This window comes from Meleagris gallopavo, chromosome 1 (genome assembly GCF_905368555.1).
Source record: "Meleagris gallopavo chromosome 1, MGAL_WU_HG_1.1, whole genome shotgun sequence".
Lineage (NCBI taxonomy): Eukaryota > Metazoa > Chordata > Aves > Galliformes > Phasianidae > Meleagris > Meleagris gallopavo.
Window position 1 is genome coordinate 111,608,804 of NC_139404.1, and position 25,528 is coordinate 111,634,331.

At 34.2% G+C, this 25,528-nt stretch overlaps 1 protein-coding gene across 11 annotated transcripts in view; it reads left to right on the forward strand.

Moving 5' to 3' along the window:
* CFAP47 (cilia and flagella associated protein 47) overlaps positions 1–25,528 on the forward strand; it is a 255,343-nt gene that overhangs the window by 64,993 nt on the left and 164,822 nt on the right. For all 11 annotated transcript variants that reach the window (XR_014879873.1, XR_014879875.1, XM_085210115.1 and 8 more), the window contains exons 31-35: positions 5,383–5,476; positions 6,011–6,151; positions 12,191–12,386; positions 21,041–21,138; positions 21,400–21,516. Coding sequence is in view for 9 of the 11 variants with exons in the window: in XM_085210115.1 (XP_085066241.1) it covers positions 5,383–5,476; positions 6,011–6,151; positions 12,191–12,386; positions 21,041–21,138; positions 21,400–21,516 (646 nt within the window). In the remaining 2 variants the exon portion in view is untranslated. The remainder of the gene's footprint in view (positions 1–5,382; positions 5,477–6,010; positions 6,152–12,190; positions 12,387–21,040; positions 21,139–21,399; positions 21,517–25,528) is intronic.

Consider the following 25,528-nt stretch of genomic DNA (forward strand, 5'->3'; position numbering starts at 1 on the left):
TAGTTGTCTTTCATAGTAATAACACCAAGAAATGAGAACACTACTCCTGCTGCTGAACAGACTTCATTGGCAGTCTTATTTTATCATGTAAAATGGAGCAGCTGTGAAAGATGGTGCAAGTAAAAATTGACAAACTCTTCTTCATCCTTCTTGTTAGGGTATGAAATGAAAGATGATTACTTTCAGAGAAAGTCTAATGTCATGAAACCTTAATGGATCATCTGAAGCCCTCAAATCCCGCATTTATGCATCTTTTTAGCACTCAGTGGTGTTCAAGGGGCTATCCTGCAATTTAAGATCTATTTACTTACTGTCCTTAATACAAGCTTCTTCATGTAACAGGCAGTGATGTAGTTGTTTATAAACTTATAATAAACCATTGTACGTTGCTTCTCATATAACAGAAGGATCAGAAGCTGTAGTGATACTTGTGTCTGCTGGTGTATGTTTCCTGTGCTTCAGGTCTAAAAACAGAATAGTAGTGAATGTAGTGCCATCAGCAAGTATTTTTTCCTGGATACCTGTCAACGGGTATCTCATAAGAGTGGTAAATTCCAACTTTTAAAAACCTCAATAATATGGGAAACCAATGTTTATCTACCATTATCTTAAACAATTTTTTTTCTGTTCTGTTGTAGAATTGTACTTTCAATAATTCCATCTTCCTGGGAATGCTAAGTCACTCATTAGATCCCATAAGCTTACTCAGTGCAGTAAATCAAAAAGCCTCATGGAAGCCTGTAAAAAAACAAAAACAAACAAACAAAAAAACTGTGCATGGCTTCTTAAATTCAACTATTTTAAAATTAACAAAAAAAAAAAAAAGAAAAAAAGAAGAACAAAAAGCTATCTGAATCTTTACATTGATAGCAGTTTTACTGATAACCATTTTAGTAGAGCAACCAAGTCTATAGACATAGTAAAAAGCCTGCCTTTTAGGTTGTTTGTAACAGTAGCAGGGATTTCCTCTGTAGTTCAATAACATTGGATTCTTATCTGCAACTTTTTAATAAGAGGCAAAATAACATTCTTCTGTGCATCACTGATAACATAGTGGCAGATGATTCAGAAGAATCATGGCAGCAATGTCAGAATGGTATCTTTGACTTTCTTCAGTAATGAGAACAAATGCTTACATATTCCTGCTGTTTTCGCCACTTCAGTGTACATTCTGATACTAAACAAAATAATTGAAGGATACAACTCAACCTATATTCCCATTGTATCTCAAAGGCTGAAGTCATTAGGCAATGGTCTGCTAAGAATGTTTTACCATCGTATTATTAATGCCACCCTGCTGATTCTTCTTTAGGAGTGTTACATCCTTCCAGATATCAAGGCATCAAGATTGAGGAAATACAATACCAAACAGTTCTCTAAGTGAATTCAAGAGATTTTCTTATCTATTTAATTAGTATACAGTTGTTGTACTGAGGACAAAGGGACAAGAAACTTCTTTAATTCTGACCTAAGAAAAGCCTTCTGTTTGCCACTACCTTAGGCTTGGTGTCAAGTTAGTATTCCTAGGAAAATTGTCAAGAGCAACTTCAAGATTTGCTTCCTCTGTGGAATCCTATTGCCCTTATTAACAGTCCTAAATTTCGCTAGACAAATCATCTCATTCTGTTCAGTTCCTGTCAGGAGAGACTATGCTAATCTCTGAATTGGCAGCTGATGTCCCTTTCAGAGTCCTTCACTCTTAACTTTGGGGTTTTATAGCTCTATCTCAAACTACAATATTTTTTTTGTTGTTCTGTCTAACTTCAGATGTCATTGTATCTTGGAGAAATAGAGGGATAGAGAGAATGTCTCTTTACCTTATTTATTTCAAAAATTTTTAACTGAGAAATGCAAACATTTATTCATAACACCAAGAATGAGCAGCACAAAGGGAAATGTTTTTCCAAGAAGGTCAGCCAGAAAAGTCTTCCCGAATACCTTATCTTGTTTATATTATAACAGCTTCAAGGAAGCAGTTAGTTGTTTTGCATACCTTCTGCTTCATGTTTTCTCTAACAGTTAGTCTGTTCAGGAGTTTTCCTGAGGAATTTTCATGGGATACTTTTGGAGCAATACTAGTTTGGCCTAACATTTTCTACTAGTGGAGCCTGCTCAGTGTCCAGTGTTTTGAAATACATAAGAACAGAATAATTCTATTCTGTTCTTATGCAGAAGACCTTGCTATGCTTCTTAGTTAAGACAAGGAATGGGGTATGCAAATAGTTTAGTGAGACTAGGATCTTGATATTAGATTATGCTGTTCTTCAACAAAAGCTAGATGTCATCTCATATTTTTGGATGGTTCAACAGCATATTTTGACGTAAAACATCTCTTACAAACCTGATCTATGAATCAAGTGAGATAAAAATGAAGAATTTGCTACTCTTGATCTAAAGCATGGTGTTAATTGCTTACTTTAAAGTAAGGGTTAGTCAATCCCAATCCCAAAGATTAACAGCAATTGTAAAGAATTACTTAAATTGTTTTCAATGCAGCTTATTGGGATTTTCAAAAAAGCCTTCAGTCTTACTGAGTTTTGTCCACTAACTCACATTTTCAGTACAGAGTTTGAACAGTATCCAGTTGATGAAGGCTGAATTTAGTATCTCTTAAAAAAAAAAAAAAAAAAAAAGGCATCGATGAATGATGTTCTGTGATGACTGGAAACAAAGACATAATCCATAGCAGTCCTAGCAAAACTGTATAAGTTGCCACAGAGAACCAGATCTAGCTGGACTCCTGAGCTTGTTTGCATTTTCTGCTAGTTGATTAAATCGACGCTTAGTATTACTGTATCCTATTAGTTTTTGCCTATTCTAATTTGAGTCCTGACAGATTTCTCCAAAGTTTGTGCTTTACGGATATTCTTTTCCTGCCAGTGCATTTAAGCATTACCTAGGATACTTGCATTTCTTCACAAGTTGCTATTCAATAGTGCTTTTAGTCCCATTCCAAAAATGTCAGATGTTTGTACTGCTGGTACAGCTGTAGGTAAAGATGGTAGGACAGAAAGAGTCAGACCAGAGATGTACGATTAATCTGTCATCTGCCATCCCTGCCTGTTCATTGTGATTTGTGGAAAATGCAACATTCCATCCTGTGGAAGCCTGCAAGAACACACACAGAACAGAGAAGCAGTTTTCAACCTTTTTCCACCAACTACTATTTTCTGGTCAGTATAGTTCAAATTAAGTGTAATTCATCATTCAAGTTTGTCAGCTACTGAAGGGAGGATGTTTTCACTGTTTCAAATAATGTTCCAAGAATCAGTTTTATTTTTCTTGATATCAAAAAGCTTATTTGGTACTTTATTGTGGCAGTTAAAGAAAAAAATGGGCATTTTGTGATATAAGTAAAATTAATTAGTGGCCCTGGTCTGGACCTGCTCAAATAACTCCACATTTTTCTTGTAGTGGGGGTCCCAGACCTGGATGCAGTATGTCAGATGAGGCCTTAAGAGTTCAGAATAGAGAGGAACAACCACCTCCCTTGCTCTGCTGGCCACTTCTCTTATGATGCAGCCTAGGATACAGTTGGCTTTCCATGTTGCAAGCATATGCTGCTGGCTCATGTTGATCTTTTCCTCCATGAGGACACTCGAGACTTTCTCCACATGGGCTGCTCTCCATGATTTCTCCTAGTCTGTAGTAATGTCTGGGATTTCCCTGACCAGGGTGCAGTATGTTACACTTTGCCTTTTTGAACTTCAGTTGTTTCACATAGACCCACTTTTGAAGCCTGTCCAGGTCCTTCTGGATGGCATCCCTTCCTTCTGTTGTATCGTCTGCACACCCTAGCTTGGTGTCAGCAGCAAACTTGCTGAGGATGCACACAGTCCCACTGTGTAGGTAGGTGATAAAGATGTTGAAGAGCAACAAACTGAAGGCCTTAACTCTTGGCTCCAGGACCATCCAAAAATCAAATCCTATGTTTGAGAGTGTTATTCAAATGCATCTTGAACTCTGGCAGGCCTAGGGCTGTGACCACTGCCCTGGGTAGCCTGTTGCAGTCCCTGACTACCCTCTCAGTGAGAACCTGTTTCTCATTGCCAAGCTGACCCTCCCGTGTTCAGCTTCCTGCAGTGATATATCAACATGGCTACATAAGTAGCTTTTTTGAGAATGAAAATTATAGATTGTACCTATTTCTGTCTATCAACCAATTATAACCTTTGAAAGGAAGATAGAACATCTGAAAAGATTAAAGTTGTGTAGCTTCCTCCTTTTAGTGTTTGGAAAGAACAGAAATGTTGAAAGGATTTCAGGGAACAGAGCTTGTGATTTAATTGAAAATGGGAATTTCAGATATTTCGAGTTTTAGAATCAGGCTACTAACTTGATGCTATCTTGGATCCCAGATTAAGTAATTCTATTTTAAAAACATATAAAATATTGATACAAAAACATACTCTCACTGGCATTATGTAATTCAGTGGGATGAGAAATAAGCTGTCATGCTTCTAATTTCAAACTATCTGTACTATATGATTTTAATGTACAAAGGAAATTGATTTTTGGTCTGTGTGGTACCAGAAAAGTATGATTACTTCATTTCTGTGAGGGACTAGTTATATATAACAAGAAAAGCTCATCCAATTATCTTCACATTAGCTGTTTTGAAAACACAAAGAGCAGTGCAAATCTAGATATGCTAGAGTAATTTTTCTGACCTGGACATCAGGAAACCTTTTGTGCTATCCCTATCTTGAGAAAAAATATTTTTCACTCTTTCCATTAACATATGAATTTATAAATATTATTTCTTCAACTGGTTATTTTAGTATTTGTGCTACTTACTGCAATTGCATTTTTACTGCACTCACTTCTTAATTATTTATTAGTCACTTGAACAGATGACAGGTCAGTGTGACAATTGTCTGAGTTTAGAAATACCTGTTTTTTACACACGTAAGACTTCTGATATCAGTTCTGCAGGCAGATTATCAAGTTTTAATTCTACTAATGCTATGTAATAGTGGTCCTTTGGTTTTAACATGGAAATGTGTATTATGTTTTGATTCTTTGCACTGTAATTCTTTGTGAAGGAGCAATTCTTGTAAGGAATTAAAGAATCATTAAGGTTGGAAAAGATCATAAAGTTCATCTAGTCCAACCCATCACTACCATGCCCACTAAACACTGAAAGCATCTTGCTTTAGCATCAGGTAGTCGTAGGCATTGGAAATGAGCATAAATGTCACAAATAAGGGCTATCTATTAAGGAATTAATAAAAATTGATCATTCATCCCCAGTGTACTCAGAATAGTTATAGATTATATATAGATTAAGTAAGTTGAAAACTTACTATCCTTAACTATCCTTGAAGTATTATCCTGCCTATCTACTAACTTTTCATTATTTTTTTTTTCCTTTAATTTCAGAAGTCGAGGAGCAAGTCTTCCCCATGTTATGCCAGAATACCTGTTTGAACCTGATGATTATAAGAAGTGGACTAAAATGCAAGCTGAGCTGCAGGTAGGCTTGTACTTTTTGTTACTTTTTTCTTTTTTAAAAAAAAACCTCATGCAAGTGTTAGTTTTTCAAAACAGAAATTCTATTTTGATCAAGAATAATCCTACTATAGTGACTGTTTTGTACTGTGTAAATATAAGATAAGAGTGAACAGAACTTTAAGTTGATGCTGATATTCATACCCTTCTCCTAGTTTTTTTCTTCTATTCCTTCTGATACCTGTTACTAGTTTCAAATAGTATTTTTTTTTCAAAATGGAATTAATTTTATTGCATTCTACCTATTTTTTCTATTTTATTAAAAATATCCATTGTGTTGATTCTCTGTTCTCATTGCTGCCTTCAACTCCTTTCAGTTCTGCAATGACCTTCTTATTCTTGAGATGGTGTTGAACTGGAAATGGTTCTAGTGCTGATCACTATTGCATTATAGCAAGCATATCACTCATTTATACCATTGATTGATTATTGTTCTCTTGTGAATTTCCTATCCTGTTGAAATTAGTATTGAAAATAATTATTTCTCCTCTATCTGAAGGCTCATGCAGCTAACTTGAAAAAAGGAGATAAGAAAAACTTAGTTATGTTTAGCAACAAACAACTGTTAATTCTGGAGGACAGTGTATTTGAGATGATCAGCAAACAAGCTTGGACAGACGTGTTATTGCAGGTGTACAAGGTAAATTGTAGGTACTTTTACTACTTAAATTCTGAAGACCTGATGGCAATACTCAAGTTATGTTGTTTTTTTTTTTTTTTCCCAAACAAATTTTTAATTCTCAAATATATTATTTTTCTGCAGAGTCTATCTGAAATTGTTTTAAATGAGAACACTTTCATTTTCCTGGTCATGAAATCAGCAGTGTGATAATATGCTTTAATTAGGAAAGACTGTGTTAGAATACTCTGTATCTTGTAGGATTAAACTTTATATAAATCTTTAATTACAAAAAAGAAAACCGTGCCATACTTTTTGGTTACAGTGTTTAGAAACACTTTCCACTGGAAATACTTTGCTGGCTAGATATATTCACAATTCACAACCATGATACTTATCACCTTTTAGTAGAGTGGAATTTTCAAACAGAGAAGCATTTTTGTAATATTTATTCCTGCTAAGGAACGTGATCAATATGGATCTTTAATACTGAGTTTATGTTGATGATGACAGATAAATACTTTGGATGTTTGAGTCAGATTTTCCAAAGTAAACCCAATGTACTCATACGTTATCAGTAATATTTGCATATCTGAAAATATTTACTTCTTTTCAAAAGGATGGAAAATAAAAAATATAAATATTACATGGACTCTCCAGAAAGAACTGACTGTAATGGAGTAACTCTGGTTAAGTTTTACGAAGGTGGTTAAGGGAATTGATTCAGCTACTGTACAAAGAGAAGTTGACTGAGCTGTGACTGTTCAGATAGGAGAACTGAAGGTTCCAGGGGGATCTTATCAATGTGTGTAAATAGCTAAAGATAAAAAAAACAGATTAATAGTCTCCTCAGTGGTGAGCAGTGGCATGGCAAAAGGCAGTGGCACATATTGAAATACAAGAAATTTCATTTAAACTTAATAAACTTTTTTTACTTAGATGAAACAGATTGCCCAGATGAACTGTGGAGTCTCCATCACTAGAGAAATCCTAAACCCAGCTGAACATGTTTCTAGCAACCCATGCTAGCTGATTCAGATTTAAGCAAAGAGTTTGGACTAGATCATGGGTGTCTAAACTTTTGGCTTGCCTGGGCTGCTATGAAGAGAAGAGGAATTGCCTTGGGCTACATGGAAAATATAGCATATAGTTAATATATATGTAAATAACAAAACCTTTTTTTATTAAAAAAAATAGGGCAGCAAAAGCATAAAGCTTATGAGATACTTAAGCTTTTTTTTGGGTGCGTGAAACTAATGCATCAGTTAGTTTAATGGAAGTCTTGTTTAGTGTTGTTTTTAGTGAGCTTTCATCAGAGATTTTTGATGATATTTTACTCTTCTTATACTTAATGCTTGAAAACAGTTGTTCATAAATGTGTACTTACTGCCCATGACATGAGTAAGGTGTGACTGTGAAGTGAGGGGTATTTTTTCTGGTAAGAGATTTTATTAAAGTCTAGTAAAGAGACATGATCAAATATTTGAGTTGAATATCTGATTGCATCTCTAAACATTCCATTTGAACGTTCACAGGTGATGTATTTATGTAGACTGAAAATGGAATTGCAAATATCCTGAAAAGTTCTATAAAATGTTTATATTAAAAGACTGACTAAACTATACTAAAACTTGTTCTCAAATTCATTTATTAAAATGAAAAGCAAGGCTGCATATTTTTTGGTGTTTGCAGAATTGTGTTTAGCCAGAGTATCAAAATGCATTAAATCATTTGCCATAACTTGATTTGGTACTGCACTGTGTCCTTCCTGTGTCCTGGTTTCAGCTGAGACATTGTTAATAGCACCCCTATGTTTGATTGTTGCTGAGCAATGGCAGCATGCTGTGGCCAGACAGGGCTACTCAACAGGGAACAGCTGCCACCATGATGGCATGGGACAAGAGGTGGGCTCTGTGTTGGCTATGCCTGGAGTAGACAATCTTTAGAGACGGCTCAACTGTTCTTTCATTATGTGAGAAAAGTAACACTTTTTTCAGTATTACTTACTTAAACAATAAAGACTGGCAAACAGTTTATGAAGCAAAAATGTCAAACTGATCTAAAATAAAGCAATGAGAAAAATAGCTGACATAAAAACAGGCAACAAACGTTATATATACATATGAAGACAAATGGTCCTAAGGTCATATGGGAGTCCAACATGTGGAAAAATGCAATCATACAGACCAGAGCAATCTTTGGATTTTGCTAATTTATTCATAGCTCTATGACAGACTAGCACAGAATCAAAAATAATATCCGCAAAGTTAATAGTACACAGTTATGTTTGCTTTTTTTATTCCCTGATGAGATTGAACTCTAAAAAATTTGTAATGAGAAATGGTCTAATCAACTGGGGATACTGCCAAATATTCTTTCAACATTTATGCATGTACCATCAAAAAGAGTCAGCTATTCAAGCAGCTCTGTCTTTTGTTTTGGCTGATGCCTAAATAAAAGAGAAGTTACCTTCAATTTTGGTGGAATTATTAACGGTTTTATAATTTGAAACTTTCTAGTGCTTCTCACAATAGCAATTTTAATTTGATCATTTTTGTATCATATTATTAATTTTATTTACTTTTTGTGTTCACAGAAATTAGAGCCAAAGGAATTTTGTTTAATCTTAATAAAATAGAAAAAGAATATTTAAATTTCACATTCAAGTAATTTGTGATTTCTTTAATTTCATGAAGTGTTACTTATTCTAAACAAAATATTTTCTCCTTATATTTTCTCAACATTATCAAAGAGTGGCTAGAAAATTAACAACTGCCCAAATTGCTTCTGGTTAATTTACTCCTTCAAATCTAAAATTATAGGATATGAACTCAAGCATTTTATAGTTTGATTCTCCACCTGTTCTTTATAAAGCCAACAGTCAGGTTGCTGTTTTAGACAATACAAATGTCTTCATTGAGTTTTTAGCTTAGGGGAAAAAGTGGATTTTAGGTTTGTTGATTTTGGTTTCATTATGTGTGGAAGTGCAGTTACTTATGTAGGATAGAATAGTGGTTTACCCAAGATATCTGGTTAGGAAAAAAATTAAAGGGATAAAGAATTTGGAGAAACTTTAGTGCTGAGTATGGTTTGGGTTTTATTAGTTACGCTCTTCTGATGGAAATATTTTTGCTTTGGAAGGCTTAAAATGTAAAATGAAATACAAGGTAGCATGTAAAAAATGACTTGAAGTTGTGTAGAAGGTGCTTGTTTAAATCTATAGACTCGTTTAATCTTCTAAACACTTTGATATAATCAAGTATTGGTATTCTGGTGGCAATAGTTCAGAAGCACAGGCTTCTGCTGCTTCAACCTCTCACTACAAATTTTTTAATTTTTAAATTTTTTTTTACTATTTTCTTTCATGTGTGCATTAGTCAAGTACAATCTGCTTTAATAAACTTTCTAGTCTTTTTAATAACTGAAAAGAAATTGTCGCTATTGATTTACGCTAATCTAGCTGTGAGTGACTACTGAAAGCGTGTATCATTCTTTGATTTTCCCCACCATCTGTCCTGCCTATATTTTTCTGCACCTTCTACACAACTTCGTCATTTTTTCATTCGATGTAATAAAGAATAAACAGAACTCATAACACAGCTTTATGCTGGATCTAGTCACTTGGCATTTAATGTCCTAATTTCTCTTTCATATCATCTTATTCAATCCCATTTTGTGACAAGGGTGGCAGTGGCTGCTGCCAAACAGGATTTATACTTACTTTGGAAATAAAGCATCAGAACAGTAAAGAAAAACAGGATATGAACTGTCAAGATAGCAAGATTGTTTTATATGAAAATATTTATTGGGACTAGTTTTTAAATGCTCTGAATTTAAGAGAATGTTTCATGTCTTAAAAGGAGTTTCAGCAAAATGAAACTAGAGACAAGCATTTTTGTGATTGCTATCAAGTGAAATAAAATGAAACAGAATCCTCTCTTTTCTCAAACAGCATGTTGCAATTTTAAGAAAATGCTGAAATAATTTATCTATTCATGAGAGATGTTGTGTTATCCAATTTGATGTTGGAAATAAGTATAGTAGTCCTTATCAATCAGAATGTCATCTCATACTGCTTTCATGTCCATGCCCAATGGCCCGCTTTCCTATTATGAAATCTATTGCTGCAGAATTTACAGAGGAATCAACATCTACATAACTTGAGCTTGCAGAAATGGAAAATCAAGTTTATTCTAGGGGTTGGGGGGAAGGTATAACCTATGCAGAACAAAGGGGAACTTCATAAATCATAAAGGTACACTTGTAGCTTTCTGTATGAGCATGGGTTGAGATGCTGCTGGAATTCTAAACATTTGAAAAAATGGAAGGATACAGACTAACAATAGAAGCAGTATTTTAACCTTGGGTCAAGTTGGTTTTTCAAGAAAGATAATCTGTCTTTAGATTTTCTGAACATGTATTTAATTATGATACTTTTCATTGCTAAAAGTAGTAATGCTTCCTAACCTTATATCTGAAAATTTTTATATAGTGTACTAGATACTAGTGCTCTGGTCCTTCAACAGTATCCAAAAAGGACTGTGGACACTGGCATCTTGGGTTATGAATGATTTGAACTTTCTTGGTAAAAGACAGTAGAAGAATGTTTTATGGGTAAACAATGCTTTGTACTTTCTCTTAAATGTGGTTGCCATTACTCTTTCCTGTTCTGATGCTTTTGATAGAATGTCAGTTGATACTGATGGAGGAACATTGCAATATATTAACCTGCAAGGATGCTGCAGTTCAGGAAAGGCAGAAAACAGTATTTATTTACTTCCTTTTTTGTTGTTCCGATTGTTATCTGAAAGTAATGATGTAAAATTTTGAGATTTCTTTATCTCTTAAGATAGTCACATTCAACTCATTTAACTATCATGGAGAGAAATGAGTATTTCTGAACAAGTTAGAAATAATTTAGTTCAGGTGTGTTTGCATGGTACTAGATTATGCTGAACTTAAGTGCTTCAAAAGTGACTTAATTTTCTTTTACTGTAATTAAACAATGATGGATGATATTGTTTGGTCCCATGAATGTTAACAGACAACTGTGTTTTATGTATCAGTTTGTCACAAAAGGTTTTCTTCACAAAAAGTTGAAAGCAATGATGACAATCCTTCATGTCATCAGGAAAAAAATAAATCCAGATATATGTATGGGGACTCCAAAGTTATGTGGCTGTAGCTGTGCTATATTTAATGAGAGTTCCTCTCCATCTGCAGCAAATGCAGGGATTAAAAAGTTTTATCACTTTGCCTCCAGAAATGGATCCTTTTTCGAATAGCTAGTATGAAGAAAAGCAGTTATAAAAAGGGGTGCAAGCTATTTCCATTCTGATTTGGAAACAGGTTTCTCTTTATGGAATTAGTGTAGTTCCCACTTCTGGCCATGGTCCTTGATGTTCTTAGCCATTGGACAGGGTGGTCAGACTTGTTATTTCAATTTGGAAAAAAAAAAAAACCATAAAAACAGCATGGTATAGAATTTTTGATTTTTAACTTATTTTTCTCGTATACTATATAATATATATAGTTATATATTATTTCTTATATTTTTTAATATGAGTTCATGCAAGACATAATCAGTGATCTCTGAGTGTGAAGAATTTTACTGCAGATATGACAGAGATTTTTTTCAATAGAAACTGTATAATCTGGATTTAAAGGATCATCTGTGCCATGAACTGTATCATTTCAAGACTACTTATGATTGCATTGGAGATCAGTTTAGCAGTTCAGTGATTAATAGTTTTTTTTTCTTAGATTATACATAGTTATTCTCATAATATGGCATGGCTCACTGACATCAACTGGTTCATCAAAACTTGTAGAAAGTTAGCAAAAGAGTATTTGAAAACTTCAATTTTGTTTTTGTTTAAGTAAAAGAATTGAATATAACCTCAGCAAGTCTGTTCTCTGTCATACATGCATGCTCATGTGCTATCTCTAAAATATTTATTGAACTAGAAACTTTCTGAGTTTGAAATGTTATTTTTTAATCATTCAACTTGAAATTGTTCTTTTTACAGTTTGTGTTTAAAACACTTTTTCTAATTCCAGGTGTTTGTTCTACCACGTGTTTCTTCACATAATACTGCTGATGTGATCAACTTGGAAAACATGCAGAATGTGCCAAGAATAAACTCAGAACTTTTATCCAGTAATATATATTCTCCATACGAACGAATCATCCTCACTTGGTTGAATAAAAATTATGAGAATAATCGAAAAACTGTGTGGAAAGATGGTCAAAAAGGTGATTTTTTCCCCCCCCCTCACTATTTTCTCACTTTTCATACTCATTTTTTGACCTTGAAAATAATAATTAATGAAGATATCGTGATAACTTGCCACAGAAAGAATTGTTGGGGGGACAAATTACTGCTTATCCAAGCGTTTTTTCATTTCTCGTGTTTCTGTGTTACATATTCAATGACTATCACTGTTCATGAAATATCTCGTCTTGTTCTTGTATAGTTTCTAACTGAGCATAAAGGGTGAAGGGTGGTCAATCTTCCCAGTTTCTTTTTTCCGTTATTGACCAGAAAAAGGAAATGCTAGCAATAATCACTTTCTCTGACTTTGCCTGTCTATGGTCATATTCAGTTGTTTATATTTGTGCTTATAGCAGTGTGTTTGTGCACTAGTTTTGTCAGAATTTTTAGAGTAATTTTTGTGTGGACTTAATTCTAATGCCACTTAGAGAGGGATGTGATGAAGACCAGATTTTTTTCCTGCTTGTGGGATCAGTCTGACTCCTCGTGATGATTTGAATAGGATTAGACAAAATGATCTTTTCAGCTTAAGACTGACCTCAGCCGTTCTAGTATTCAAATTTGGTAAAACAGATATGCTCACTGTTCATCCCGTAGCAATTATTACTTCTATTTCCTGGTAAGACTGCTCCCTTCTGCTTCTTGACCCTAACTTCGTGCTGTCTTTCAGCATTAATTTTGAATGGGTAGTTAAAGCTAAGAAGGGGAACTCTGATTATTACCAGGGAAGAACTCCATAAGAAGAGCCATGAAAAAAGGTTGTCCAGTGCCTTTTTTTCTTGAGTGATTTCTAACCTATTTGAATTATGGGTAATCTATTTGCATATCATTTCCCTAGGTCTGATTTGGACGTATTCTCTACCATAACTATATTTTGCATATTCCATTCTGTTTCTCATTTTATCTGTGTAGAAACAAATTATAGTGAATATTCTCAAATGTGTTGAGTAATCCTACAGATAAAATGGAAGATCAGTCTAGACTTCATGCATCCAATAGGAACAGATTTCTACCTGGGAACTAGCAGTTTGGGTTGGATTTTCTGATTAACTTGGGCAGATTTGCTAGCTAAGTAACATACCCTACAGTAAATATATTTACAATATATTGTGTTTGTGTCTAGTGCCTGTTCTGATGAAGCTGTCTTAAAGGGACAAGCAGTCTGCTCGTTTTACTGCAAGTTGCTGTTGTGTTTTATGTGACAGAATAAAACAGATCTATGTGGACAAGAACTTGCAGAGAGAATGGCCGATGTTATGGTTTGCCATATATGCTGCATGGGTATTTTGGAATCATAGTATATTCCAAGTTGGAAGGTACCAATAAGGAAATTGAGTCCAGCTCCTGGCTCCAGACAGGGCCACCCAAAAATCAGACCATAAGACCAAGAGAGTTGTCCAGATGCTTCTTCAAACTCGGTGCCGTGCCCTGGGAAGCCTCTTGGTGAACAGCCTTTTTCTGATATGCAACTTCCCCTGTTACAGCTTCATGCCATTCCCTTGAGTTCCATCATAGAATCACCAAGGTTAGAAAAGATGACCTCCTTTCAGGTGATTGTAGGGAGCAATAAGGTCTCCTCCAAGCCTCCTCTTCTCCAGACTAAGCAATTCCAGCTGCTCCTAGTAGGACCTGTTCTTCAGACCCCTCTTCAGCTCTGTTGCCCTTTTCTGGACGTGCTCCAGGACTTTAATGTCTCTCCTGTAGTGAGGGGCCCAAAACTGAACACAGCACTTGAGTTGCAGCCAGTGCCCACCAGTGCTGAGTACAGAGGGATGATCACAACCCTTACTCCCACTGTCAGTGCTATTTCTGATACAAGCCAGGATGCCATTGGCCTTCTAGGCCAGCTGGGCATACTGCTGGCTCATGTTTAGTCAAGCATCGACCCACATTATCACAAGACCTCCTCAACTCCACTGTCCTCTTTCTTGTAGTCTCTAACATTATTTAGATGCAAGACTTGTTCTTGCCTCTGGGAACTTAGTGGGCTGAGTATGAAAATCAAAATGTATCTTATTACATGTTAAACTTCTAATTGAATTATCTTAAGGTAAGCCCAGAGTGAATATTAACCTTAAAACACAGATCCACTTGATATTACTGGCCAAAAATCCAACATTTCATTTCAATTGTAATATCTACTGATGATGCATCTGAAAGTTAATGGATTGCTGTTTTGGTTGCCTGGGTTCTGAGATAGAACAGAATATTAAAATATGTATATTTGTTTTTAATGATATCATATGTTTGTCAGTAATTAGAAAATATTTTTATATATTTATTTATTTTTTACAATTGGTTCTAAAAGCTCTCAAAATTAGGACTCTGAAAAAACAGTTTATAGTATTGAGATTCTCAGAAATTATAATAACTTCTATTAAATCATGCTAATGGGACAGATAACTCAGTAGGTTAAATGCATTCATCTGTGTAGACTTGGGTGAAGGTCTAGGGCCTTGGTCATAGGTGAGATGAAATTTGTGGTTATTGCCAGGTGACGTTTATCTGCTTTACAGTTCTCTCTTTCAATTTCACTTAATTAATACTTCTCTGCTTTCAGAGAAGCATAATACTGGAATGTGAAGACATAAATTATATTTGCTTTTTAAGTTTGTCAAGTTGCATATTCTGCCCTGCTAGTTCAATATTCTGTTTTATTGTTCGTGAGTTCTATATTCTATTTGCTAGAGGACTCAGAAATATCTTTGTGAATGAACATTAGGAAACTTTTATTGTGCTTCTAATTCCATCTCTCTCGCAAAAAATTACAATAATTAAAAATGAGAAAATTGAGATAAATAATGGAGATCATAATCTTAGTCTTATTCCTCTGTATTTTAATAGTTCTTAACTGCATGATCATATACTGTTTTTTCCACAGATGATCTGCTTCAGTGTGTCTTTGAATCCTCTGTTTCAGCCTTCACTTTCTTCATACCCTCTCTACTTTTACTGCCTTAGTATGAACTGGTGTCATCTTCTGTGCTGTTCTTGCAGCTGAATAGAGCAGATCACTTGATGAAAGATGAATATAGAAAAGACCAAGTTACTCAATGTCTCCTTTATGTTGCTCTTTGCTGGTAAGACTTGTATTCAGAAGTCTCAGACTCTCGAGATGAGTGGGAAAGTCTGGAGCTAGGAATAATCACTTTTGTTGAAGGAGGATCAGATGAGGGAGCACTTAAATTGCACAAATACAAATCCATATGATCTGATGGGATACACCATGAAGTGCTGAGGGATCTGGCTGATGTCAAGATCACAATAATCTTGGAAAGGTTATGACAGCCAGGGGACTCTAGATAGTTTATATATAGAAGGAGAAAATGTGATTATTCTCCTAATTTGTGCCTTCTGTCTCAGACCCCTTCATTAAAGGAAAGATTCAGAACATGCCACTTTAGTCCACTCTGGGTGTTTTCAAATTTTGTAATATAGCAGCTAGTAAATAACAGGAATCTGCCTCAGAGTTCATAAGTTCAATTTTGGACAATTTTGTTTGTCTTCTCCTCCAACCATACGTTTATCTGCTATCTGTTACTGTTTTTGTACTAAGCTATTTTTGGCCTACAGCACACATGTTTTTTACTATGACACTGGCTGAGAATCTGTATCTATCTCAAATATGCACTAGTTTATGCTTTTTTTTCCCTCACTTACCAAAAAGGTACTTTTCTGAGTAAGACTTCTGATTTTAATTGTTTATTCCTACTAAAATCAAGTAATTATGTTTAGCAACTCAATTATGTTAGAGGATTAGCTAGCAGGTATTCTGCTAGATCAGTTGTAATTAGGAAAAATAATTTACATTATCTTTTCTAATTTATTCACTAGTATTTGAGCTAAGATCAGTAATATTTGAAGGGTTAAGCAATAAAAACACTTAAAAATATATAATTAGACAAAATTAGGAAAATATTATTTTTTTTTTTAATGCTCTGATTTTCTTACATTGTAATGCTGTAGTTTAAGAAATGTTTTTCAAAGAATGTGCTTCCATATGGCCAAGCCATTTTTGTGAGGCATAGTGAACTGGATTGAGGTGATCCAGGTTAAAAAGTAAATGATCCAGGTTAAAAAGTAAATAAATGTTTTCCCAGCCAGCTTTGTTCCCACGTGCACTTTGCTGTCGCACAGAGAATTGTACCAATGTGAAAGAAATGATAAGTAAAGACAGAAAAATCTATATAGGTGATAGTGACAATTGATATTATTACATTGCTTATTTTTGAAAGAACTGCAAGAAATTTGCCAAGAAGTTGAGATGAAATTATTTTTTCCTACATTAGAAATCAGAAAAATTGAGTTTAAGAAGTTAGTTTAAATTAATAATGACCCAATTTAGATGTTAAGACACTTAAGTTCTGAGTTTTCAGTTTAAGAAAATGGAGTTTCAGTTAAACTGTAGGAAAAAATTAAATGTGACACAGTGAAATCTTTCTTTTTTCCTTTATACATTTATAATTGATTATTTTCTTTTAGATCTGAAAACTTACTATAAAATGAAGTTTTCATTCTAAACCACTTTTAAGGAATCTTTTTTTTTCCTGAAGTAAATTTCATGGATATTTAGAATAGAAATTATATTCAATTTTCTTTCTCTTCTTATTAATGAAGTAACTACAATAAAGGAAACTCCATTTAAGTTTAAATTGAATTTGGTTAAACTTCCTTCAGAAAGATAGAGGCTTTAGGTCATCATTTTAAATAACTTTTTCTTTTGTGGAATATTCTAGAAGAAATCTGATGTTTTCAGGAGAACGAAAGAGAGTAATCATCTTAATTTTTAAAAAAGTTATTTAAACAATTAGAGATGAAGTTCTAGCAATGAAAGTAAACAAAATAACCCCTTAGGACCATCTGGAAAGAAAGAAACTGCTTAAGAACAGTGAAATTATAATTAATACATGATATAACATACTTTAATTATTAATTCATAATAATATTTCCATCTATCTTCTGATATGGTAATTTTTTTGGTGGGGGATGAAGAGAGGGTAAGAAGTTGACCAAAGTTACATCTGTTTTCATCCAACATCTTACATTTGTGAAAGAAATCTTGCTGAAAGTAAATGGAAAGAGATGCTGGAAGGGGCCTGAATACTGTGACGAGGAAGAGTATTGCAGATAGAGCTGTGCAGCTATTGGCTTTCAAACTCAGTAACCTTCTGATATTTTCTTTCTTTGAAATCATTTGATGTCACTTTGGATCACAAATAGGAAAACATAACACTGCAGAAAGCACAAACTGAAGTATTCAATGTCACAGAGTTAATTTAACTGAGATGAGTTTACATACACATATTGGTAAGCCTGTGCAGCCTGTTCTATACTTTCTCAGCAAAGCTATGTGTGTATGCAAAGTATCTGCAAATAGTTGATATGAAGTGTTAGACGTTTAAGTTTTTCCAAGTACTGAGGCATCTGAATTCTCTAAATGAATAAAAGAACTAAGAAATACAACATTTGCTTAGAATATTGTGCCAGGAGTTTGTCATGGGTTGACATAGCTTTTTATATGTGTAAATTGCTAATAATGATCTAATTACTTTCCTACTGAATGTTTTGATACATTCTTTTTTTTCACTGCTGTAGTGTTTATTTTAGCAGTTAAAAATAATAACTAGCACCCTGTGTGGAAGTATTTTGCAGGAATAACATCACAGCTGTAGTGCTTTGGAAGTTAGACCAAATATCTTTATTCCCACATTAGTTAACATGAGCATGAAATAAAATAAACAACTTTTCCAGCTGACTGCTATAACAAGCAGTGGGTCAAAAGTTTGTTTTAGATGTATAGTGTTTTTCTTGATAGGCCAATTTCCTCTTTTTTCCATAAATGGCAGTGTTACTTTCTGAAGTCAGAGTCTCAGCGGGAACATTATGAAGCAGCACCCCCTACTGCAAAGCATATGGACATCAAAATTTTACTTCTGGATATTCTTGAACTATCTTTGAAAATTCTCTAAGAACCTCAGTCTTTCATGAAATACAGAGTTAAAGTCTGATAAAATTCTGTTGTGTGCTAGTTAGAATTGTAGAATGGCTTGGGTTGGAAGGGACCTCAAGGATCATGAAGCTCTGATCCTCTAGCTTATTTTTTTTTTTTCCTGGAATTATTTTTTTTTTTTTGAGGTTGTTATTTGATATCTTTACTTTGCATTAATATAGGATTCTATCTGATCATAGTAATAATCTAATCATCTAATCTAATGATTTCTACTATGGTTATTTTGTTTTTTCTCTTTGACACTTCTCTTTGACGCTAGTTTCATTCTTGAGTTTTGAGCATAATATATACAGCACCTGTAGAATAATTTTATAAACTTGCAACTAATCTATCTGGTATAAATAAAGAATTCCATGGCCACCTGTAGGTAACAATAGCTACTTATTTGCAAATTTAACCAAACTTCTTGGGATTAAATGTGCTGATAGTGACATTGTTACCTGACACTACCAGCATCATCTCTATCTTCTTCCTTGCCACTAGAGGCAGTTTTGAATCTGCACTTGATATAAAACAAACCTAGGTACAGAGAACTGAGGAGATATACACTCAAAGTGTTAGTAGAAGAAACCCATTCTGGAGATTCAGAGTGTATTCAGTGCTATGTAGAATGGTTACCACTCTGGCTTCTTTTAAGATCTGGATTTTTTTTTCTTGTTGGAATGCTAATGGATTTGTGGCCTGGCTTTTGAATAATAACAAACTTGGTTACATCAATATTGCCAACATTTAGAGATATTTAGGAGTGAATAAAGTTTGCTAAGTTACAAAATTCAGTAACTTTCAAGGTACAGCAGCCTATTTGCTTTCTTAGTCAGTGTGGTTTTGGTGGTTGCTGTTCGTAAAGAATAAAACGTACTCCCAAAATGCTGCCAAAAGTTTAAAATCCTTAATAACACTAAGTGAAGCTAATATCTACAGGATAGGATCTCGTAGTCTGTGAGAGCAAAAGATTAAGCAAATGGACCACTGTATTCTAAATACATAGAGATTCTATACTTTCATTCTTTCTGAGATTTTCATTTAGCTTACAGGATTTTTTTTCTGTTGAGTTTTTTAAAACATGCACAATTTGTACCTCTGCTTTCATAGGCAATGTCTGATAGAACGTAGCTCTGAATAAGGACAGACTTGAAATAAAATTCTGAAATGTGTAACATGATAAAACATTTTATGCTTCTGTTGTTTTAAATTATTTCTGTGTCACTTACTATAGTCTCCAAATTCTTTTTCTAATGAAGATAGTGGACTGTTCTTAACATCTTTATACTACTATCATAGTATCTCAGTCTTACCAACTTCTTTTAATGATAGCATTTTTGAAAAAAGACAACATTTCTATGTATTATAACATTAAGATCTGTGTGTAATACATAACATGTCGGTTCATCCTGGATTCCATAACATATTGGTAGCTATTTTTCAATCTAGGAAGCTTCAAGGTTGGTAAATTGTAATTGGTACATTGTCTGAATGTATAGTGAAATAAAAGCTATCTGAATTATCTTGTCTGAGAAGCATGATCCCAGACTATTTGTAACACTTGTTGGTGACTGAAATCCATAGTGTTTCCTAAATTTGTAAGCTCAGACTTTAAACAGTAAGGAAAACAAAGGAAATTAAAGAATAACTATTTGTGGTGGAAGTTAGAAGAAGCTGCAGATAACTGATTAAAGAAGTTGTGACTCAGTTCTTGAATATTTGTTACCAGATTATTTAAAAAAAAAAAAAAGAAAATTTTCTCCTCTATGTTCGTGCTTTACAAACTACATGTTATCTGGAGTGCAAAGTACCAGTAATTGTGTGTTTTAAAACATTTAATTATTAGTAAGTCAGTAGCCTTTTTCAGAGATCATCTCAAGTTTCAATCATTTTTTTGAAGAGTTTTTTGAAATTGAGAGTTTTGAAATGAGAATTTCAAATGACTATTCTTCTTATGGTTTGTTATTGTTCAACAAAAGTGCACTGTTTAAATGCTGTGGTAAATGTAAGATATAAAATGCTTCAAATAAAAGTACTTATAAATAACTCATTTACTTTCTTTACTTTAATCAATTTTATTTTAAACAAATATATTAGATATAATTAAAAAAAAACAATTATAACCTTGTTGGTTTGCAGGGCCTGCAAACCCAAACATAGAAGTATTGACCTATGCTGAAAGTCAAGCTATTAGCTTTGATTGACACTGAGTTCTTTAAGTGACAAACAACTTAATATAACCTTGAATATGACCTTCTGACTTAAATGTTGCAATTGAAAATGATTCCTGTATATTTTTGTTAGTTTCAGTAGCTATGTATGAACCTTATATCTATAAAAATAGAAATTTACATGCTTAGGTACCTACATTTACAGCTAAGTGAAGTTAATGTTATCTACTTTCCCTCCAGTTGTAATAAGTACTCTAAAATCAGTAGCAGAGTGTGAGAGTAACATTTAATGGCTCTGGAGATGCCATAATGCCTGGAAACTTCTACATCTGAACATGGCATAAGTCCTTTTACTGTTATTTTCTCTATTCAGTTGTTTCAGAAAGTCATCTTATTTACCCAGAATAAAATTAGTCATCTCAGAAGAGAGATCAAAAGAGATCTAATTCAACCTACTCTGTTTTTAAACTAGGTAAAATACCACTGATGAGATGGATAGTAAATTTTGACCGGGATCTTCTAGATGGTCTGGTATTGGCAGCACAGATGGCAGCTTACTGTCCGTTCTTGGTAAGAACTCTTCTTAATATCTTGCAAGTTTTATCTAGAGCCCAATATTAATTAATGTAAGTTCCTTTGGAACTGTTGGCTTCTATGGTTTTTAAAGAAGAAAATACCATTTAGTGAGTATAGAGTCATTATTTCAGTATTTCTTTTTCTCTAGGTATATTCTCCATTGATGATTTTAGTTTAAAATTTAAATCTTATGGATTTCTGAAAGACTGAAAATACTCTGTAGAATATGAAAAGTTTGAATTCTGTCTTCCCTAGATTGCTTCTCACTTTGTAAGGATGTATACTTATCCAAGGACTCCTGCACATTTTCTGCACAACTGTTTGATACTTGTGAATGCTATGCATGCAGTCAGCCTGACTATAAACATAAAGGTAAGTGTTTTTGTATGATCAGTACTTATATACTTTTTTATTATTTTTTACATTTATGATAACAATGTATATCAAATTGAGATGAGATTTTACTGAATCAGTTTTGTTTCATGTTCTACTGTATGATGGAAACCAAAATATTTCTTCATATAAATATATTTAATTACAAGTAATTTTCATAGTTTCTTGATTTGTAAAACTGTGTGTGTGTGTGTATATATATATATAAATATATATATAAATATATAATATATATATGTATACAAAACTAGCTGGATAAAAAAAGATTAAGTCAGTTCGGGCATTGTAAATCACAAAATGACAGAATGAGTATGTATGTGTATATATATATATATGGTTAACATTCTAAGGCAACACAGAAAAAATATATTGAAGAACTAACATAATGCAGTTGAACACTAAAAAAGTGATAAATTCTATAAATGTTTGGTGGCACTTAAGTTTCTCTTTCTAAATCATATTGACTCATAAGAATTCTTTCACAGGTTTTATACACGAGTAAGTCAGTAACTTTGGGCTGCTGGTGTGAGTAACACTAATCCATCAGGCTCTGGAGTCCTTTATTAGAATCACTTTTATATGTTTGGTAGCACCTCACAAATATCTTTTCTCACATTGGCCTACATATGATGTTAGATACCATTTTTGTTGTCCATAAAACTAGTTTTGTCCAGCTCCAAATCTGTATTTCTTTAAGTGGCTGACTGCAAGCTCTTTATAGGCATGGCTGCTGCCAGTACCATGCAAATGTAAAAGTAAAACCAATTAGCCAGAGACATCTCATCTATTAAAGACATTGACGTCACAGCTAAACCAAGTGAAAAAAGACTGATCTTCTAAGCTAGTCAAGAAAACTTAGAGGAAGGTTGTACTGAGGCCTTGTAAATTCAGTACAAAACTTATGGCCTGTAATTAACCGTTGCAAAGCTGTATTAAAAGACTACACTCTTACAAGGACTCATGTTGTTATCTTCTATATTCTGGCTGTATGTATTAGTTACTGGAGTACTGGCTATTTAAAATATCTGATTCACTGTTACATTTTCTCTTTTGCTCCCTTATCGATTAAAAATACTATCCTTACCAAAATTAGTAAAAACTAAAAAGCTCTCATCTTTCTCTTGATTTGATGAATGGAGCAGCTTCCATCATGAGTAAACTGAATGTCAGAGACTGGGGTGAGTGTGAAACATATTGAGCTTGTTAGAATTCCAGAAGACATAATGGAATGAACATAGCACTTGTCTGCACACAAGGAAACTTTGCAAAGGAATAAACAGCATTAGAAGTCAGGGGTAGAGTTGCTGCGTGAACAAAGTTATGAAGGAAGCTCAATTACAACCTTTTTTTTTTCCTTCCATTTGATTAGCAGGGCAAAACTAACCCTACTATTTTCCAGTTGTACTAGCTATTTTTCTGTTCCTACCTCCTGATATATATATACTGTTATAAATGGCCTTATTATGCCATATAAATTTCTTTGCTAAACCAAGAAAATTGACTGTTTCACAGACTTATGACTGGCAGGAACTGTAAAAAGATAATTTGTGTGCAATCTTCAAAATAAAGGCATACTTTGGTTCACCTTTTAATAATAAAAACAGGCAGAAGCTGATACCTCGTAAGGAAAAGATGGAAGATCTCCAGGACATGCACCTTAATGCACTTAGTGTATTTTCAGATACAATGTAATAATATAATAAGTTCACCACATTTTTCAGGTATTCATGTTCTTATAGATGGGGAAGTTCTTTGTACAGATTAAGAACTTAAACAAAGCTATATAATCAGTCAATAGTAGACATTCAAGGTGTGCATTTTAATTGTAGCAAAGACATGCTCTGCAATCAAAATATTCTGGAAGGGAAAAGCGGTAGAGAATATAAGAGATACTTTGTACATGGATTTTCCAGAGTTCATACATGCTTTTCTAAGAGTACTGTAGAAATTTCTTATTCTCCAGCAATAAAAGCAGCTAAATACATACATCTTCTCGCTGAAAGTGCCCTAATTTGGGATTATTTTTGATACTCTTGTTTCTTAGATTTAGCAAATTAAAGTGTTCTAACAGTATTGACAAAGTTTTTGACTATCAAGCAAAGTGCTGACACGTCAGAGATACAGGCTGAATATTATTTAAACTTAACTACTCTCAAAGTCGGAGGGCACCCCAGCCCTGTCTGCCCTTCAGTTTTCCCCAGGGGCAATCCCAGCTGCCCAGGCCCTCATGTTACCTCAGGGCAGTTGCAGCACAGTCTGGCTCCAGCTCTCACAGCTTTGCCCTGCCCTGCCATGGGCCCACCCACAGTACTACGGCCCATCCAGGCCTTGGCCTGGTCCCATCCCCAAGGAGGTGTGCAGTGCTAGGACTGGAACTGCTTGTGGCTGGCCTGCTTCTGCTGGAGTGGTGGGATGGAACAGGCTGTCCTCTTCTCTGGAGCTATTATATTCCTTTGGCTCCCTGTTGTGGAGAGAACAGCTGCCTCTCATTGTGCCTTGGCATCTACCTCTGCCTTCAATTTATCTCCCAAGTTTATAAGAATTACAGTTTCACTGATCTTTCTAGATTTGTGTGTTCTTACCGAGATGGGGATTCTTACATTCAAGACACCAATCATCTTCTTAAAGCATGATATGTCATCACCTGGAGCAGCAAGAGGAAAAACTGCTAAGTTCACTCCTGATAATTCCTTATTTTTATTTTCACTTCTGTAGCAGAGGAAGGGTAACTTCTGACAAACTGGAAAAAAATAAGGAGGTAAATAAGCTTTTCCTGCACTAGGAAAGCTGTGTTAGAAAGGCTCCTTACATTTTTAAACTTAGAAACCAGTTTATTCTGAAATTTTCTGATCTGAAATTCAGAATGGTTTACACCCATCTGTGACTATGAAAGAGCATCATATTTTCCCACTTCTATGTCAAGTGTAAGTTCATTCTTGTCAGAGAAATTGTGATGGAAATACTGTTTTGATGTCTTTATAGGAAATGAAGCAAAACTTGTGAGCTCTAGTTATTCTCCTTAGTGTTCTCTAGAATCTTTGAAAAACCAAAGAACTGTTTGCATTGCACAAGAATGCAGTAGGCTGATGGATGTGAATGTTATTTCAAATGCTTGGCATTAGTGCACTTATTTGCAATGTATCCATTAAGAAAACTTAGCTTACCCACTTTTTTCCTGCTTCTTTTTCAGGTATACTGAACATAACTTAAGTAGAACAGTGTTCTCTTAAGCTACCTTTACTGTTTTTACACTGATTTTAAGGGAGACTATACATGTGCTTGAAAGAGAAATCCATTGAGGGTTTCCAAGTAGACAGAAGTCTTGTGTGGTTCAGCTAGTCTTGTACCCAGGATGACAAAATACTGAAGTATATGTGTACTTACCTTCTAAGTGTCTGCATTTAAGCATCAGCTTGTAGCCACCACTGGAAAAGATGATCTAAGCGGTACTTTTTTGGCCTATGTTGTGAACCACTAGGTTGCACTTAGGTTCTTACTTCATGTAAAACTTTTTCTTTGGATGTTTGCTTTAAACTAATGAGTTTTTTTATGTCATGTTGGAAGTAGGTGTCTCCACTGGAATTTCAAATTTTTGTTTTTTATACCCTTTTTCCTCTCAGAATCAGTATGTCATAATGCAGCTTTTTGTAGCTGGCAATGCTTTGTCAGATGCTGGTTCATCAGTCACCAAGTAGAAGCAGTTAGAGAGTGGAGCTATTTGTGCTTGGATTGATGGATCCATTTGCTTTCTTAGAGCTTCTGTCTCAGGAATTACATCTCAGTTGCTTTTGTGTGGTCCTATTTTTAGGCAATAATGTCAGCTAATAATTACATTTTAATAATGTCAAAAGAGGAGGAAGAGTCAATAAGCAATTTCTAATTAAAAAGAGTTAATTAACTCTTATTGAAAGCTGATCTCATTTCTCTGTATAAAGAATGAAATAGAGAAGAATTTAGACCAATGACTCTAAAAATAATCAATAAATTCTTA